Source organism: Neofelis nebulosa, chromosome 3 (assembly GCF_028018385.1).
Source record: "Neofelis nebulosa isolate mNeoNeb1 chromosome 3, mNeoNeb1.pri, whole genome shotgun sequence".
NCBI lineage: Eukaryota > Metazoa > Chordata > Mammalia > Carnivora > Felidae > Neofelis > Neofelis nebulosa.
Window position 1 is genome coordinate 104,949,523 of NC_080784.1, and position 16,143 is coordinate 104,965,665.

At 37.6% G+C, this 16,143-nt stretch overlaps 1 protein-coding gene across 5 annotated transcripts in view; it reads left to right on the forward strand.

Moving 5' to 3' along the window:
• Window positions 1-16,143, forward strand: part of PRDM5 (PR/SET domain 5) — a 209,240-nt gene that overhangs the window by 72,006 nt on the left and 121,091 nt on the right. For all 5 annotated transcript variants that reach the window (XM_058721493.1, XM_058721492.1, XM_058721495.1 and 2 more), the window contains exon 3: window positions 541-663. In XM_058721493.1, the coding sequence (XP_058577476.1) occupies window positions 541-663 (123 nt within the window). The remainder of the gene's footprint in view (window positions 1-540; window positions 664-16,143) is intronic.

Genomic DNA, 16,143 nt, shown 5'->3' on the forward strand with positions numbered 1-16,143 from the left:
TTGTTTTATTCACCTACTAGTTAAAAATGTGAAAATGTGGCTCAATGGATGTTAGATTCTACTGGTTACATTAGCAAGTCCTCCTCATATGGAAATGATTCAGTAAACAGGTGGAGAGACAAATTGAAAGGATCGCTCCAGCTCCACCCCCTCGACTGGGAACCAAGCAGTATCACCCTCTTCAGTGGAAAAAAGGGGACGGGTTGCAATTATGGTTATCCCCTGAGTAATTGCAGTTGCAACACATATATTGAAATATACCTACAAACAAATAATTTTAACCAGAAAAGAGCTATCAACACAGGATGTTTCTGAGAGTTGCTTGCAGTTGTGAGTCATCTAGACATCTGCCAGATAAAATATTAGGCTCTATTTGTATGTGTGTTTAAGGGAAAGAATGGATGTTAATCCAGCGTCTATTCAACACCTGTCAATAAGAAAGGTATATACTTATGAAATAATATCATATCCTACCCTTGATATGTTTAGTATGACTAATACTGACTTCAAGTGCAAACTCAGGAGCTTTTTATATTTCAGGTTCGTGGGAGTAAGGGAGAAGTTCTATACATTTTGGATGCTACCAATCCACGACACTCCAACTGGCTTCGCTTTGTTCATGAGGCACCATCTCAGGAGCAGAAGAACTTGGCTGCCATTCAAGTGAGCTTATTTGCTTCTTATTTGTACTATGTATGCTCTGTGAGGGGAATGAACTAATTTCTAACTGCACTCCCTGTTTTAGATTTATTTCCCAATGACTTGCTCCAAATAACAGTAACTATCTCATAAAGCAGAGAAATCTCATCTAGTCAGCATATGCAGGAAAGGGCAAGTCTAGTTGTAAATTGACACCAGATCACTCACTTTATGGGAATTCTTGAGGGAACGAATTACATGGTCTGATATTGTCCTTGGCAGATCTTGTTTTCAAGTACTTTTAATTCATTCAGTGGATATTGATAGTTTCCTTAGTTTGTTGGTTGTTTGGCTCATAGTAGGATATTCTGTGTTATTGTTTGGGAAAAGCTTCATGGAGAAAATTTACTTGGGTATATCCCCATGACTGGACTTTGAGCTTCTTGAGTGAGGATAGTGTATTACTCAGAATTTTCCAGAGAAATAGAACCAATAGGGTCTATATGTCTATGTCTATGTGTATATATGTGTGTGTGTGTGTGTGTGTGTGTGTGTGTGTGTGTGTGTATGTATACACACACACACACACACACACATATATATATATATATATATATATATATATATATATACATATATATTAGAGAGAGAGAGAGACGGTGGGGGGTAGAGAGACAGAGACACAGAGAGAGATTTATTATAAGGTATTGGCTCGTATGATTATGGAGGCTGGCAAATCCAAAATCTGCAGAGCTCAAAATCCGCAGAGCTCAAAATCCCACTTTGAGTCTAGAGGCCATAGAACAAGGAAGCTGCTATAGAATTTGAATTTGAGAACCATCAGGCTGCCATAGAATCAAGAAGAACCAGTGTCCCACTTCACACGCCGTTAGGCTGGAAGAGCAGATATTACAGTGTGAAGGTCATAAAGCAGGAGAATTCTCTTATTTGGGGGAGGATCACCTTGTAGTTCAATTCAGGCCTTCAACTGATTGGATCAGGCTTACCCACATGTGGAGGGCAATTTGCTTCACTCAAGTCCATTTATTTAAATGTTAATTTCATGCCAAAACATCCTCACAGAAACACCCTGAATGATGTTTAAACAACTATTTGGGAATCCTGTGGCTCAGTTAACAAAATTAACCATCCCAAGTGGGAACCGTATTTTATTGAATTCTGTCTGTATCCCTGTATCCTAGTATAGTGCTGCATGTAATGTTAGGCTCTGATACAAACTATGAGTTGAACTTAGGTGATTCCACAGTAGAAACTCAGCCAAGAAGAGAAAAAGTTAAGGCAATAAGTTCTTAGAGGGGTTCTCTAATTAAAACTCACTGATCGGATGATTAACAGAACAAAAAAACATTACATTCTATTGGGGAATTGACCCATTTCATGGGAAAACCCAGCTCATGGATCCTAAACTACAGAAGAAGCAGCAAAACAATGGTTAGCAGAAGTAAGAGAAGGGAAAATAATAAGGGAACTAGTATTTCTTTAAGTATTTACCATATGTGCTGTTCTAGAAGCTTCATATACATCATGTATTTATTCATAAGAACTGTGAAAGTTTAATAATTTGCTGAGGGTTATCTGATTTCACTCAATTCTGAGTGTAATACCATTGGTCACAAGAGGGAAAATACATAGAATTAGGTTTTAAAGTAACCAGCAAGATAGTCATCTAGACTATTCCACTTCCTGGTATTTTTAGCTAACCAAATCTTTTCAGTACACATAAGTATTAGATATAACCAATGTGATTACTGTCTTTTCTTTTTTTTTTTTTTGTATGGATCAATGAGAGATGCCTCTTACCGACAGGCTAGGGTGGGATGAAAAATAAGATCCTCCAGCAGTTAGAGATATTCAAGCCACTTTTTAGATTATTCATGACATACTTTTGATCCAACAACAGATTTAAACTGATCTCTTTAAGTGTGTAGACATTAAGTTATTTCAAGTATTTTGTTTTATTTTTTGTGGTTTCTGGAGGCAGTCATCTCATAGCAGCTTTGGTTACCTCACAATTTTCATTTCCAGACTCAGTTTAAGTGCTTCCTTGTGAATGTTACCAATATCAAAAAGCCCATGAAATTTACTTTAGGCAAAACCATTGTTTTGTTTTCTTTATTATTGTGTTTTAGATAGTATTATTGTATTTATTTATTTATCTATCTATTTATTTTAAGTTTATTTCTTTATTTTGAGAGAGAGTGGGGGAGGGGCAGAGAGAGAGGGAGAGAGAGAATCCCAAGCAGGCTCCACACTGTCAGCACGGTGCCTGACATGGGGGCTCAATGTCACAAACCATGGGATAGGGCCTGAACCAAAATCAAGAGTCAGATGCTTAACCAAAAGAGCCACCCAGGTGCCCCGAGGAGGTTATTCTATTTAAAATAGATTCTTTCCTCCTTATGCTTAAATAATGATTTTAACCTTTGCTCAGATGACACCTTTTGTTTGAGAAATTTCTTCCTATTGGCTGTTATTTCTGTAGCATCAGTAGCTCTCTCCATTTGCCTGAATTTCCAGGGTGTGCTCAGTTTTGAGTTTTGTCTCAGACTCCCTTAGATAATCCTTGCTTAAGTATTTCCTCTAACTGTACATTTTGCTTGTAATGATCCCTTTAGGTAATGGAGTACTATGTTAGTATTTGCTCTCTATGCCCTATTTATTTATTTCATTACATGGTGGCCCACCTGCATATCTGTCTTTCTTAGTAACCGTGGTTGCTTGGACTTACAAAATTTTCATGTTCATTCTGTACATTCATTGTAGAGTTTTTTCTCTATATTAACCATCTTTCTTTACTTGAAAGACAATAGGAATCCACAAAACATTATTATTGCAACTTTGATACTCTAAGAAATTATTATTTGGTTGAAGAGGAGGTGAAGTAGGGGTGGGATTAGAATAGGATTCATAAACTAACTAGAGGCTCTGTGAAGTTTCATACTTGAATTTAATTAGAATCTGTTCAGAGGCCACTGTGAGTATCTTTGGGTGCACAAGTGATGACAGTGCCTTTAATTCCTTTTAATGTTGTTTTGGCCTTTACTTAGGGGGGGGTTAGTGCACTGTTACCATGTTTCTTGCCATGGAGCACAGTATGGATCTTTGTTAGCTCCCTTGATGGAACCTCTTTTTCACTTGAACAGTAGCTGGAGTAGCAGATTGTTAAGGTTTCAAAATCACATCTGAGCTGGGGGCAGAGGACATAATGCTTGGGTCACAAGGCTGACAGTGATGTCAGCCTTCTAATTCGTTGGGATAATCTCCTGAGGGTTGCATTCCAGAAACATTGAGTTGGTAGGAGAAGATCATAATGTTTCCTGCATAACATTATGAATCACTTACATTCCAAATTGTATCTGAAATTTGGGGTATTCAGGAAATTTTTTATTTGAGCTGTATGTCCCAGGAGTGGAGTAAATGAGAAACATTTGTGGCTATGTGGCTTGCTTGGTGGAAAACGTCAATACTTGGTCCAATTTTTTTGGACCAGGGATTAAGAATTTGAGGTCTGTTTTGGCAGTGGATTGAAACTCCTTTTTGGAGACTTAGTTTACTTGTAGTTTTGCAATTTATTTGATTTTGGAAAATTTGTTTTGGAAATGATTTAAATATATGAATTATTGAAGGATCTCTTCAGCAAAAAATTCTTCCCACATGCACACATTTTAGAATAATTAGTTGAACTGTATGTCCAGACTTATGAAAAATATTTCCAACTGAACCAGACAATTCAAAGTGTGAAAGATGTGGCTTAAAATGAACCAAAAGAATTCTTAGGCTCCATAAAAAAAATGGGTGATTCTTATTAAGTATTAATTTTGTTACACCAAAGGAAAAAATGTAATATTTGAAAAAAAAGATTTGACCTACTCAGTGTTTTGCAGGCTTTAAACATTTTCTGATCTTTTCATAGAAAACTATTTAAGTACAGGATTATGCATTTAAAGTTGAGACTTTGAATTCTTGGGACATTTCAGAGAGAGTGCTACATCTCATGTTCTTAAGGACATATTTCCAGGCATCGCTTCCCTGGGACTTTTTGCAATATATTATCAACATAAATGAAAAGGTGTCTTGGTGTTATAAGAAAAAGGAGCATATGGAAAAACATTTGGGTTTTGATATACCTCATAAGGGATGTCACATTATGGAGATGGTCTAAATAAGTTGAGAGAGCACTAGGTATTGAGCCAAACTTGTGATGTCAACACAGGTTGGTCCCAATTCTGATGTCAGTTTAGTTGTCCCATTACCAGGAGAGCTCTTCTATTACATGTTCTTTTCTGTCCTTCCTCTGCCTTGTGTGAGGATGGACAGACACTCTTACTTTATCCTGGAGTCTTCTGGTGACACATGATATTTCAAAATGGCAGAGCTGGGGGATCAAATGTAGATTTCCTAAGAGTGAAGCAACTAGAATATTTTTAAAGCATGGATAAGACTTTATCCATTGTCATCCAGACACTTACCAAATAGTGTTGATGTTGCATTCATATAGCAACCAAGCAACCAAAAAAAAAAAAAAAAAAAAAAAAAAAATCAAAAAGATTTTTCATTTCTACACCAAATTAGTTTTCTCTAATTTAGTTTCTTCTCTGTTTCTGTTTCTTCTTATCAGATTTATATAAGTGGCATTTTTATAATATTTTCTAGAATCTGTTACAGAATATTAAGGTACAACTGTCTAATGATTTTCTTCAGTAATACCATAAAAATATCAGTTAAATAATATGCAAATCTTTTAAGGGATTATCTTACAGCAAAGTACATATTTGCCTTTCATGAGGTAAAAGTTTAAATAAAGTACAATTACAAGTACAATTACCAGCAGTTGGTCCTCTGAAGTTTTAAATTCTAGCTCTGCTGTGGCCACATATTCCTGTAGGGAGCAGAGGGATTATTATATTATTTGTCAACTTATTATTCTAAGTCAGAGTATAATTTATTGACCAGTCAAATGAGTATTTATAGAAATATCCTTAAGTGATGCATAGCGATAATCTTGAAATATATGTTAATCCTTAGTAATGATGATGAAGATGGCAGCTAACACTTACTGAACACTTACTATGTGCCAGTAAGTGCTTCTGTGTGTTATAACCCTGATCCTTACCCTGACCCTATGAGGAAGGTGCTGTAATTGTCACCAACCTTTGTAAGCTGAAGATGCTGATACACAGACTCTAAGTAACTTGCCTGAGACCACACAGCCAAGAAGTACTGGCTAGGAATTGAACCCAGGTGACCTGTCTTCTCTTCCCACCCTCTGAACCTCTGTGCTCTAAAACCTTAGAGTTGAGATAATTTATAAAGGAGTAAATTCAGATTTTGAGAACGTTCCATGTTTCTGAACTTGCTACCTAGATATTTTGAAACGGCTGAACATTTGCAAAATTATTTATATAAAGTTTTTATTTAAATTCTAGTTCCATTTATGGTAAAAATGGTTTCAGGTATAGAATGTAGTGATTAGTCACTTACATATAACACCCAGTGCTCGTCACAACCAGTGCCGTCCCCAATACCCATCACTTATGTAGCCCATCCCCTCACCTAACACCCTTGCAGCAGCCCTGTTTGTTTTGTATAGCTAAGAGTCTCTTATGGTTTGCTTTTCTTTTTTTCTCCCTTCCCTATGTTCAGTTTAAAAATATAGATATTTTAAAGTTATTTACATCATATATTCCTTTATCTTTTTTAAGTTCTCAAGCTATCCTGAATTCAAGCATTGCCCCTTCTTTTCCTTTACATAAAGGTCATGCTTAGGTAATATCTGTCCTTGCCTCTTCTCTCCTTTGGTTCCTTTATCCCCAGCTGCTAGCTAATGTGTTAAAAGTGTGTTACAGTTAACATTTAAATCTCTTGATATTAATAATAGTAAAATTCTAGGATCTGAGCATGGCAGGTTGAGTGTAGGGGAAAATTTTGGGTAGGTGGGACTTCCTGGGCTTTTGAAGCGAGACACCATACAGGTAATTTCTTCTACTATCTCCATTGAAGACTACTCCCGCTTGCCAGTGTCCATGTCTCATCCAGCAACAAAACAGACCGTTGTGGCGTCTTTGACTATGAGGATTCTGTGAATCACTTTTATTAGAGAATTACTTTTGAATAATTTTTCAGAATGATTTTCATCTAGCTTGTCTTATCTGTATCTGTTTGTGATTGCATTAGTTATCTATTGTTATGTAACAAATTTGCCTCAGATTTAACAGTTTGAAACAACGAACATTCATTACTTCATACATGTTCTGAGGATCAGGAATTTAGGAGCAACTTAACTTGGGTGGTCCTGGAGTTCTAGCTCAAGGACTGCCATGAAGTTGTGATCAAGTATTAATTATCTGGGGCTGTTTGAAATCTCCAAAGACTTGATTAGGGGTGGGGATTCTACTTCCAGGATCGCTCACATGGCTTCTTTACCATGTAAAACATTCCTGGGGGTTCGTTATGACATGGCAGTTTGCTTCTCTGAGAGTGATGCGAGAATGAGAGAGAGAGAGAGAGAGAGAGAGAGGCAGGGGGGAGGGGGAAGAGACAAGCAATCTTTTATAACCAAGGTTTGGGAATGACATACTGTACCATTATTGCTGTGGAATGCTACTAGTCACATAGACACAGACCAACCCTGGTATAGTGGAGGAGGGGACTACACAAGGGTAGTGAATTCCAGGAGGTGGGGCATCATTGGGGGCCATCTTTAAGTCTGGCTCTGGCAATGGTCAATGAGGAAAATGTGCTTTAGAGCACAACAGGGAAAGGTTAAAGTTAGTGGACAAAACAAGGACTTGATACAGACTCAGAGGAATGAAGAACCAGCCCAGTTTGGATATTATTAAGAAAGGCAATTTAAGCAGTAGATTTCTGGCTCTGACCCTTGCTGGCTGAGCAGTTCACTTAATGCATTCATTCACCTGATAGCTCTCGAGCATCTGCTGTGTGCCAGGGCCTGTCTGGAACGCTGGAGATATTGTAGTTAAAAAGATGAGCTAGTTACTGTCTCCGTAGTGGTCAAAATAATCTTTGAACTCTTCCTTTTTGTGAATTAATGATAACAATACCACCTCATTGGATTTTGTGAAGGTTAAATTAAACAAGGGTAACATATGCCAAACACCTGGCCCCTATGTGTGCCAGTATAAGTTAGCAACTATTTTCATGATCACAGCTCTGCCAGGTTTATAGTTTTTGTCTTTATCGTTTTGTTTCTATAGAAAGCAGAGCAAAATCTACTTCATTTCTTCTAACATCTTCTCAAGGTAGCAAGTATAAATTCCAAGCATGTAGAAGACTCTTTAGTAAGTATTTACCACTCAGGGAACAACCTGCTATGTGGAATGACTAAATCCTAGCGGGCCTGCTCTCAACTATGCAGCGGCAGCCTGGTTGCCTGCTCCTGAGTGTTCTGGTTGCTGGATGCACAGGGAAGCATGCGTCTGCCCAGGCCACTTGAGTACTGCTTGCTGTGACTCTGTATCGGCTGTAGCTGTGTGGCTCGTCTTCCCTTTGGAAAGATAACTAGGACTTTGTAAATGTGAGAAATGTCCTGTGGGGAAGGTGTCCTGTTGTACTGTGCAGAGACCTTTATCAGATACAGTGATTTGGACAACCTTTAGAGATAGGTTTAAGATCATTTTGATTGTGCTAAGACACTTTTCAGCTTTTTAAAAGAAGCAGGTTTTGTGCAGGCATTGTCTCTTAGCACATCGACATTCTGCCTGCTTTCAGGTATCTTTCAGAATGGGGAATGCTGGATGTTAGTAGGTATTGTCTCTAGAAATCATTTAAAAGGCTCCTGTGTTTTCATAATTTGTAACCCAGCAAAGTCCACCTCTGTGGCATTATTAACCAAAGGGAAGCTAGAGGGCCAAAGAATGCTTATTTCCTAATTGATTTGGGGCCTTTGTTAATAGGATTGGTGACAGTGTAACTATGAAGTAGAACTTAAAATAGGAATTCTGTGAAATTATTCTTCTGGGAGGAAAAGTGTTGAGTCTTATATTTAAAACTTAATTTAAATTTATTATTAATTTAAAAGTAAATTCTATTTAATTTAATTTAATCTAGAATTTTTAAAATTTAAAAGCATATTATTTAATTTAAAATTTTCCTAATACCTCCAGAATAGAAATCCAAACTGCCTAATATGTCCGTGGGCTCACTTGGAGAAATCATTTACTTATACATGTGTTTCTGTCACTGGACTGAGATTGTCAAGAACAGTCTGTATTGGTTGTTTGTTTTCCCACTGCCCACGTGGCCTGGATGTATCTAGTCGGGGCTCAGGGAGTGCTCAGTGACCTGGCCTCCACTGCTCCTTCCACTGCTCCTTCTTTCCTGATGTACACCTAGTTGGTTGTGCCTTGTCAGTTTGGAAGAAAGCTTATGTCTGTTTCCTTTGAAATAACAGAAAGCAAATGCTTCCACTTGAACTCTGGTCTGCTGTTTATGTGTATGTGAGTATTTGGTCTGGCAAGGTGTTACATTTTTACTCTGTGAGTGCTGAGTATGTACTGGTATGTGTGCATACATTTCAGTCTACTGTGTGAGTATTTTATCTCTTAGATGACTGTGTGGCCAACAGCACCTTGTTGTTAAGTCAGAGATTTTTTTTTTTTTTTACAGATATTACTACAGATAAAGTCTTAAGTTTAGATACTCCGTTGATTAACAACCCAGCAAGCAGTCCACTCGGGACTAACTCAGAAACCTAGGCTATGGAATAGGGAAGTGACAGAGGTTCGTGGGAAAGATGATATTTGCTGCGAGCTGGTTCTTTGAAATTATACTTAACAAACGTAATAATCAAAGATTAGGATTTGAAAATTAATCAGCACTATATTGAATACACTGGAACTGTGCTTTATAATTACAAGGTTTAAGAAGAGATGTGGTAGAAACTAAAAAGAAGAAAGTTTAAAATATTGTAGTTGCTAAAAAATATAATGTAAAGAAGAGGCATTTGTGTTAGATACAGCGAAGCAAATAACATGAATACCCCATATCAGAGGAGGAAATTAAGAGTATGTATATATAATTATATATATTATATATTATTATATGTATATTATTATATATTATTATATTATATATTATATTATATTATTATATATACATATATATTTAAGTGTTAAATCTAAAATATAGACAACAAAAATATACTACTTGTTTTCAAGCAAGATTTTTTTGGGTATAAACATAAAGAGTAAAATGGCTTTATTTTTGTTTTTTTAAAATTGGAGACACATTTTATGATGAGTTTTAGATTATTTTTTAATGATTGATTTTAAATACAGTAGTCAGTAAACTGCAGAGTGAAGTTAATTTAATGCATATAACACAAAACACTAGAATTAGCCACATTTAGTTCTTTATGAAGGGAAGTTGGGTTTTCTAGGGAAATTTTTATTTAAAAACATGTGCTCCATTCAGTGCATGCGTGGATTCTCATAAAAGGTTCAGCTACTACTTAGCAATACAAAGTAAAATGTGAAGTTCTACATTATATCACTGAATTAATAAAATATTCAAAAGAAAGTATAAAATTTATGTTATAATTTATATATCTTTCAATTAATGTAACCTGCAATAAAGTTATACTGTATCCAGGTAAGTATATTAAATTCTGAGAATTTGAGAAAACTGGCTCACAAAACCTTAGGAAAAATGTTTCTTAGAATCTAATCTAATCATCCTTAATTGTGTCTTAGTCCTCTTTGAAAATCTCACATGATTCAAAAAAGACATCTTGGGGAAAGGAAAAAGGAAGATTAGTTACTGAGTTGTAAGCTACTATTTGTGCTGCTTTATTGCATCAAGAAGGTAGGTACAGAGTTGAATGGGAGGGGAATTCTAAGATTTGAATTGTGACCTTCCCTTTTACTTGGAGTTTGCTTAGCAAGAATCTGGAAAGTAATTAAGTATCTCATTATCATGGCTGACTTACGTCAAAACTATACACACTTTTTATTATGCTTAATTAAATGCATAATCAGTTGAATAATGCATCTATTATTTCTTAAGTTGGGATTTAATATACATTTTATTTAATTCACCTCAGTGGGCAGAGATTGAAGCAATATTTCCTGGTTTCTTTTCTTGTGGTTAACTAAGTCCTTTGAGATATTGCTGTGCACACTTAATGGTTGTTTACATATCTGTCTATGCTATTAGACTTTTTTTCCTGTCTTTCGTTCGTTCATTCGTTCTATTAGTTTTCCATAAAGGAGAAGGGAACAAGAAGGGGCATGGTCATTCTTGCCAAGAGTTAACCTGACTGTTCTGGCAATAGCATGTAAACCCAGCTAGGCTTTTGAGAGCTTTCCTTCTGTGACTTCATTCAATCCGCCCATTTCTAGACTTTGGAGCGTAGTGTGCTTGTAAGTAGCTTTTCTTCCCTTTTCTCATTTTTTTTCTTTATCAGTTTTAAATGCATATTATTGGGCATTTATATGCTTTTATTAAACTTCTGTAAATATATTCTGCTTTATTTTTTTAATGTTTATTTATTTTGAGAGAGAGAGAGAAAGAGAGAGAGAGAGCCTGAGCATACAAGATGGGGAGGGGCAAAGAGAGGGAGACAGAGAATCCCAAGCAGGCTTCATACTGTCAGCGCAGAGCCCAATACAGGGCTTGATCCCATGAACCATGAGATCATAACCTGAGCCAAAGTCAAGAGTCGGATGCTTAACCAATTGAGCCACCCAGGTGATCTGATATTCTGCTGTATTTCAATTCATGGTAAGATCAATGCCACATTGTATAAAAAAGTGATATATGATAATCCCTTGAAATACTTTGCACCTTGCTATTCAATAACACATACAATTTTTAACTCTGTTGAGATCATCTAAAACCCGTAGGAAACCCTGTCATAATTTTAACCCTAGAAAATCAGTCACTAAAACTAAAAACAAAACAAGACAAATGAAAACTGATTATCCATAGTTATGAAATGAGATTTCAAATTGTGCCACTTTGGGCCATTATAAAAATTTGTCACATTTTTGTATCAACATTATCTTACTTAATTTTAACAGTCCGCCTCCCCCAAATGGTAGTATTATCCCATTTTGCAGATGAAAAAGCTGAGCCCGAGTTTATAGAGCCTTGGAATGGTGGAGCAGAGCTTCCCATCCCATATCCATATTCTCCCAATCAGAGGGATGATGAGCACCGGAGTCAATTTTTATCTAGAAGAAACAGAGGAATACATGTACATTTAGGAGCAATTCTGAATATATGCTTCAAATACACTTTTTTTGGTCACCATGCTGTATATGATATTTTCAGGACCTATTTATTTTATAACTGAAAGTTGGTACCTTTTGACTAATTTCACCCATATTACCAATAAATGCATTTTTAATAAATGAATTGGGGTGATAGTTACAACTGACCTATTGCCAAAGCTAGTGAAATATGTAACTGAGACTTACAGGAGAAATCACAGATAGAGGTCACTGGGGATTGAGGACACTCTATTTATTTATTTATTTATTTATTTATTTTAATTTTTTTTTTCAACGTTTTTTATTTATTTTTGGGACAGAGAGAGACAGAGCATGAACGGGGAAGGGGCAGAGAGAGAGGGAGACACACAGAATTGGAAACAGGCTCCAGGCTCCCAGCCATCAGCCCAGAGCCTGACGCGGGGCTCGAACTCACAGACCGCGAGATCGTGACCTGGCTGAAGTCGGACGCTTGACCGACTGCGCCACCCAGGCGCCCCAAGGACACTCTATTTAGAGGTTCAGTGGTTAAGAGAATATAACTAGCCTGTTTTAATGTTTGGAAATACATGAAAATTAAAAGATATTCTAAGAATATATATTCACCACTTATTTTGGTGAATGTTAACAAAGGTGATATATATAAAACTTGCACATCCATCAGCTCTGACAGCAAACGTGCACACCTACTTACAAGCCCACTCCTTCTCTTTCCTTTCTCCCAGCGTAGAGAAGTGTCCCCTCCTCTCTCCTGAGAACAGGTCCTCCACCTGTGTACCTCCTTCTGATGAACACTTCTGACATAGAGTATCCCTTCTCTTCTGTCGATACTCACCCTCTCACACTCAACAGGGTTCTTGTCATTGATTTTAAACATTCACACTTCTCTTTTCAAAATCGTTTCCTCTTGTTTCTACATCCTCTTGCAGCGGGGATCCTCTATCCTTACTTGAATTGTCTCTATGCTGGGTCTCCGGTTTTCTCACCTCCGGCACACTCCTCAACCCACACTGACCTGGCATCTGGTGGCTCTCTTTCAGGCCACCAGTGCTCTCTGCATCGCTAAAGCACTCCAGGCTTTTGGGACCTCCTTCTGCTAGATCTGCTCAGCAGCATTAGGTGTTGTTGACAAATACCTTCGTCTTGAAGTGCTCTCTTCCTTTGTCTTCTCTGAAACCACTTCCTAGCCACTCATTTTCATTCCTTTTTTGGCAGCTTATACTTTTTTTTTTTTTACCCAGCTATTGAATATTTGAGTTCCTTCCACTTGCTCTACACTTGCATGTTCCCTTTTCCCTTTGCTAGGCTCCTCTGTTTGTGTCCTGTAGATCTAAGCTAAGTCATCACATTGCCAAGAGGCCATCCTTGAACCTCAGATGAGATCAGCTCTCTCCATTCTATACTCCATTAGCACCATGTTCCTCACTGTCCTTGCATTCATCAAGTTGTTTTCCATTTCTTTGGTGGTTAATCAATGGCTTACTCCTAGTCTCTAAGCTCTTTGAGGGTGGGTACTGTGTCTGTTTTATTTCACTATGTTATGCTTCATCTGAGCATAGCTCTTGGCACATACTTGCTTAATTTTTTTTTTCAAATGAATTACTTATCTCTATCAGAAGTGTTTCTTTGTTAAAATGGGGAAAAAAAAACCCAGTAGAATTAAAACTATTCATATTGAAAGCTTACTGCTCTGAAATTATCTGTAGGTTATTCAATGTTCCCTTTTTGTCTAGGTTAATATGTTTTATTTGGCTAGAAGTTATTTCAAATGTACTTTAGTTTTTTTATCAGATAGATTCCATTGTAGCGGCATAACAAACATCTTACATTTCGAGTTTGATTGTATTAGTCAGTGTTCTCCAGAGAAGCAGAATTGATAGGATGTGTATGTATATGTGTAGGTACGTGTGTGTAAAGAGACTTTATTAAAAGAATTGGCTCATATGATTATGGAGGCTGACAAGTCCCAAGATCTGCAGGGTGAGCCAGCAAACTGGGGACCAGGGGGACATGATATTCTACTTCTAGCCTGAGTTTGAAGGCCTGAGAACCTGAAGAACTGAGGGTATATTTTAAGTTCGAAGGCCCTCAGGCTTGAGACACAGCATGTGTTTTATCTCAAGTTCAAAGGCAGGAAAAAGCTGTTGTACCAGTATGGATGAAGTCAGGCAGGAGGAATTCTCGTACTCAGTGGAGGGTCAGTCTCGTTCTGTTCTGGCCTTCAACTGATTGGATGAGGCCCACCCATGTTGTGGAGAGCAAGCTCTTATAGTCAGCCTATGAACTGACATGTTAATCTTATTTAAAAACACTCTCACAGATACACCCAGAATAATGTTTGACCAGATATCTGGACACCCTGTGGTCCAGTCAAGTTGATACGTAAAATATACAATCATATTGATCAAATGAACAAAATTTCTTACATGTTTCTACTTTTCAGTCGTTTTTTTTTGTTTGTTTTTTTGTTTTTTTTTTTCTGTCTCATTAGTCTGAGGTGGTTGCCTTACAAACACTGCAATTCAGGGGCGCCTGGGTGGCGCAGTCGGTTAAGCGTCCGACTTCAGCCAGGTCACGATCTCGCGGTCCGTGAGTTCGAGCCCCGCGTCAGGCTCTGGGCTGATGGCTCGGAGCCTGGAGCCTGTTTCCGATTCTGTGTCTCCCTCTCTCTCTGCCCCTCCCCCGTTCATGCTCTGTCTCTCTCTGTCCCAAAAATAAATAAAAAGCGTTGAAAAAAAATTAAAAAAAAAAAAAAAAACAAACACTGCAATTCACAGGGCACGTTTCATCTGTGCCTGACTTCTCAGTCACTCCACGTATTAAAGTGGCTTTGTCAGTCTACTTTTCTACAGTTTTTCTGTAATACCCAGTGTTACAGCTCGGTTTGTTGCTTTCCATAACCTAATCTACCCTTTGCAGCACTGTCAGTTTGCTGATGTTGTGTTCTGTATTTTAAAAAGCCCACTCCCTTTCAATCTTATTATCTTTTTTTAAAAAAAAAATTGTAACATTTATTCACTTCTGAGAGACGAGACAGAGTGTGAGCAGGAGAAGGGCAGAGAGAGAGGGAGACACAGAATCCGAAGCAGGCTCCAGGCTCTGAGTTGTCAGCACAGAGCCTGATGTGGGGCTTGAACCCACAAACTGAGATCATGACCTGAGCTGAAGTCAGACGTCCAGCCGACTGAGCCACCAAGGCACCCCTCAATCTTACTACCTTGTCTAAAACTTATCCAGCCTATAGGGTTCGGAGTGAATTTCAAAGGCTGTTGTGAAACCGTCTCTAAAAATTCCATAGCTGCTGCTGTCTGTACAATTGTCTTGGCCCTTGTTGCTCCATTTTGTAATTTAACCAGTTTGTTCTGTTTCCACCAAGAGTGTGTAAAGGTCTGCAGAGCAGAAAACGGTATGGGTATTCTTGTGAGCGTGGATGTTCTGCAGTGCCGTGCACATTATATATGGCAATAAATGCATTCAATGGACATTCAGTTTCTCTCATGTGCTTTTGAATTGACTTTTGGTATGTTGAGTGCGGTTCTCTTTCCAGGAAGCACATCTGCTTGTCTAATCTGTTCTCTTATTTCCAGTTGGTTGAAACATTCTCAATTGTTGGCTAAGTTTTGAATTCTTAAGAATTTGTTGGGAATGGGAAATTGATTCCCCAACCCTTTTTGTAGCAAATTCCACTTTCCTGAGTGACTCTCTTGCTTTTACAGTCTTATTAATTCAAAAGGAAATGACAATTATTTTTCTCTTACTTAGTTCAATTCAGTGGGTCCTTTGTGGATAGCCTTCAGTGAACAAGGTGTTGAGTCAGGTATTGAGATTTACACGTAGTTGGATATGACGTAGTGCCTGCCCTCAGGGAACAAGCAATCTTTGGAGAAAGGAAGAGGCAAGGGGAAGGAGAGACCTGTGTTTAGCTAATTCTCATGCCATTTAGAATAATGAATATTTTGGGAATGATAGTTTATATATAATTTGAGGATATAATCCCTTTCCTCATGGAGTTTCCAGCCCATTTGGGGGATGCAGCTAAATAAATGCAGATTGGGGTGGTAAATACTTTGATGGGGACAGCACAGACAGTTAGGGAGGCATGTGTGGGGAACCTGTTGTTCAGACCCGGTAATATAATAATTTGGTGGGAATTATTTTTTCCAATGTGATAGGGACCAGTACTTGGTCAAGTAATAGAAAAAGTTTGTTCTAGTAGGGATCATAGAATTGGTATTTCAGCCATTTTATTTTA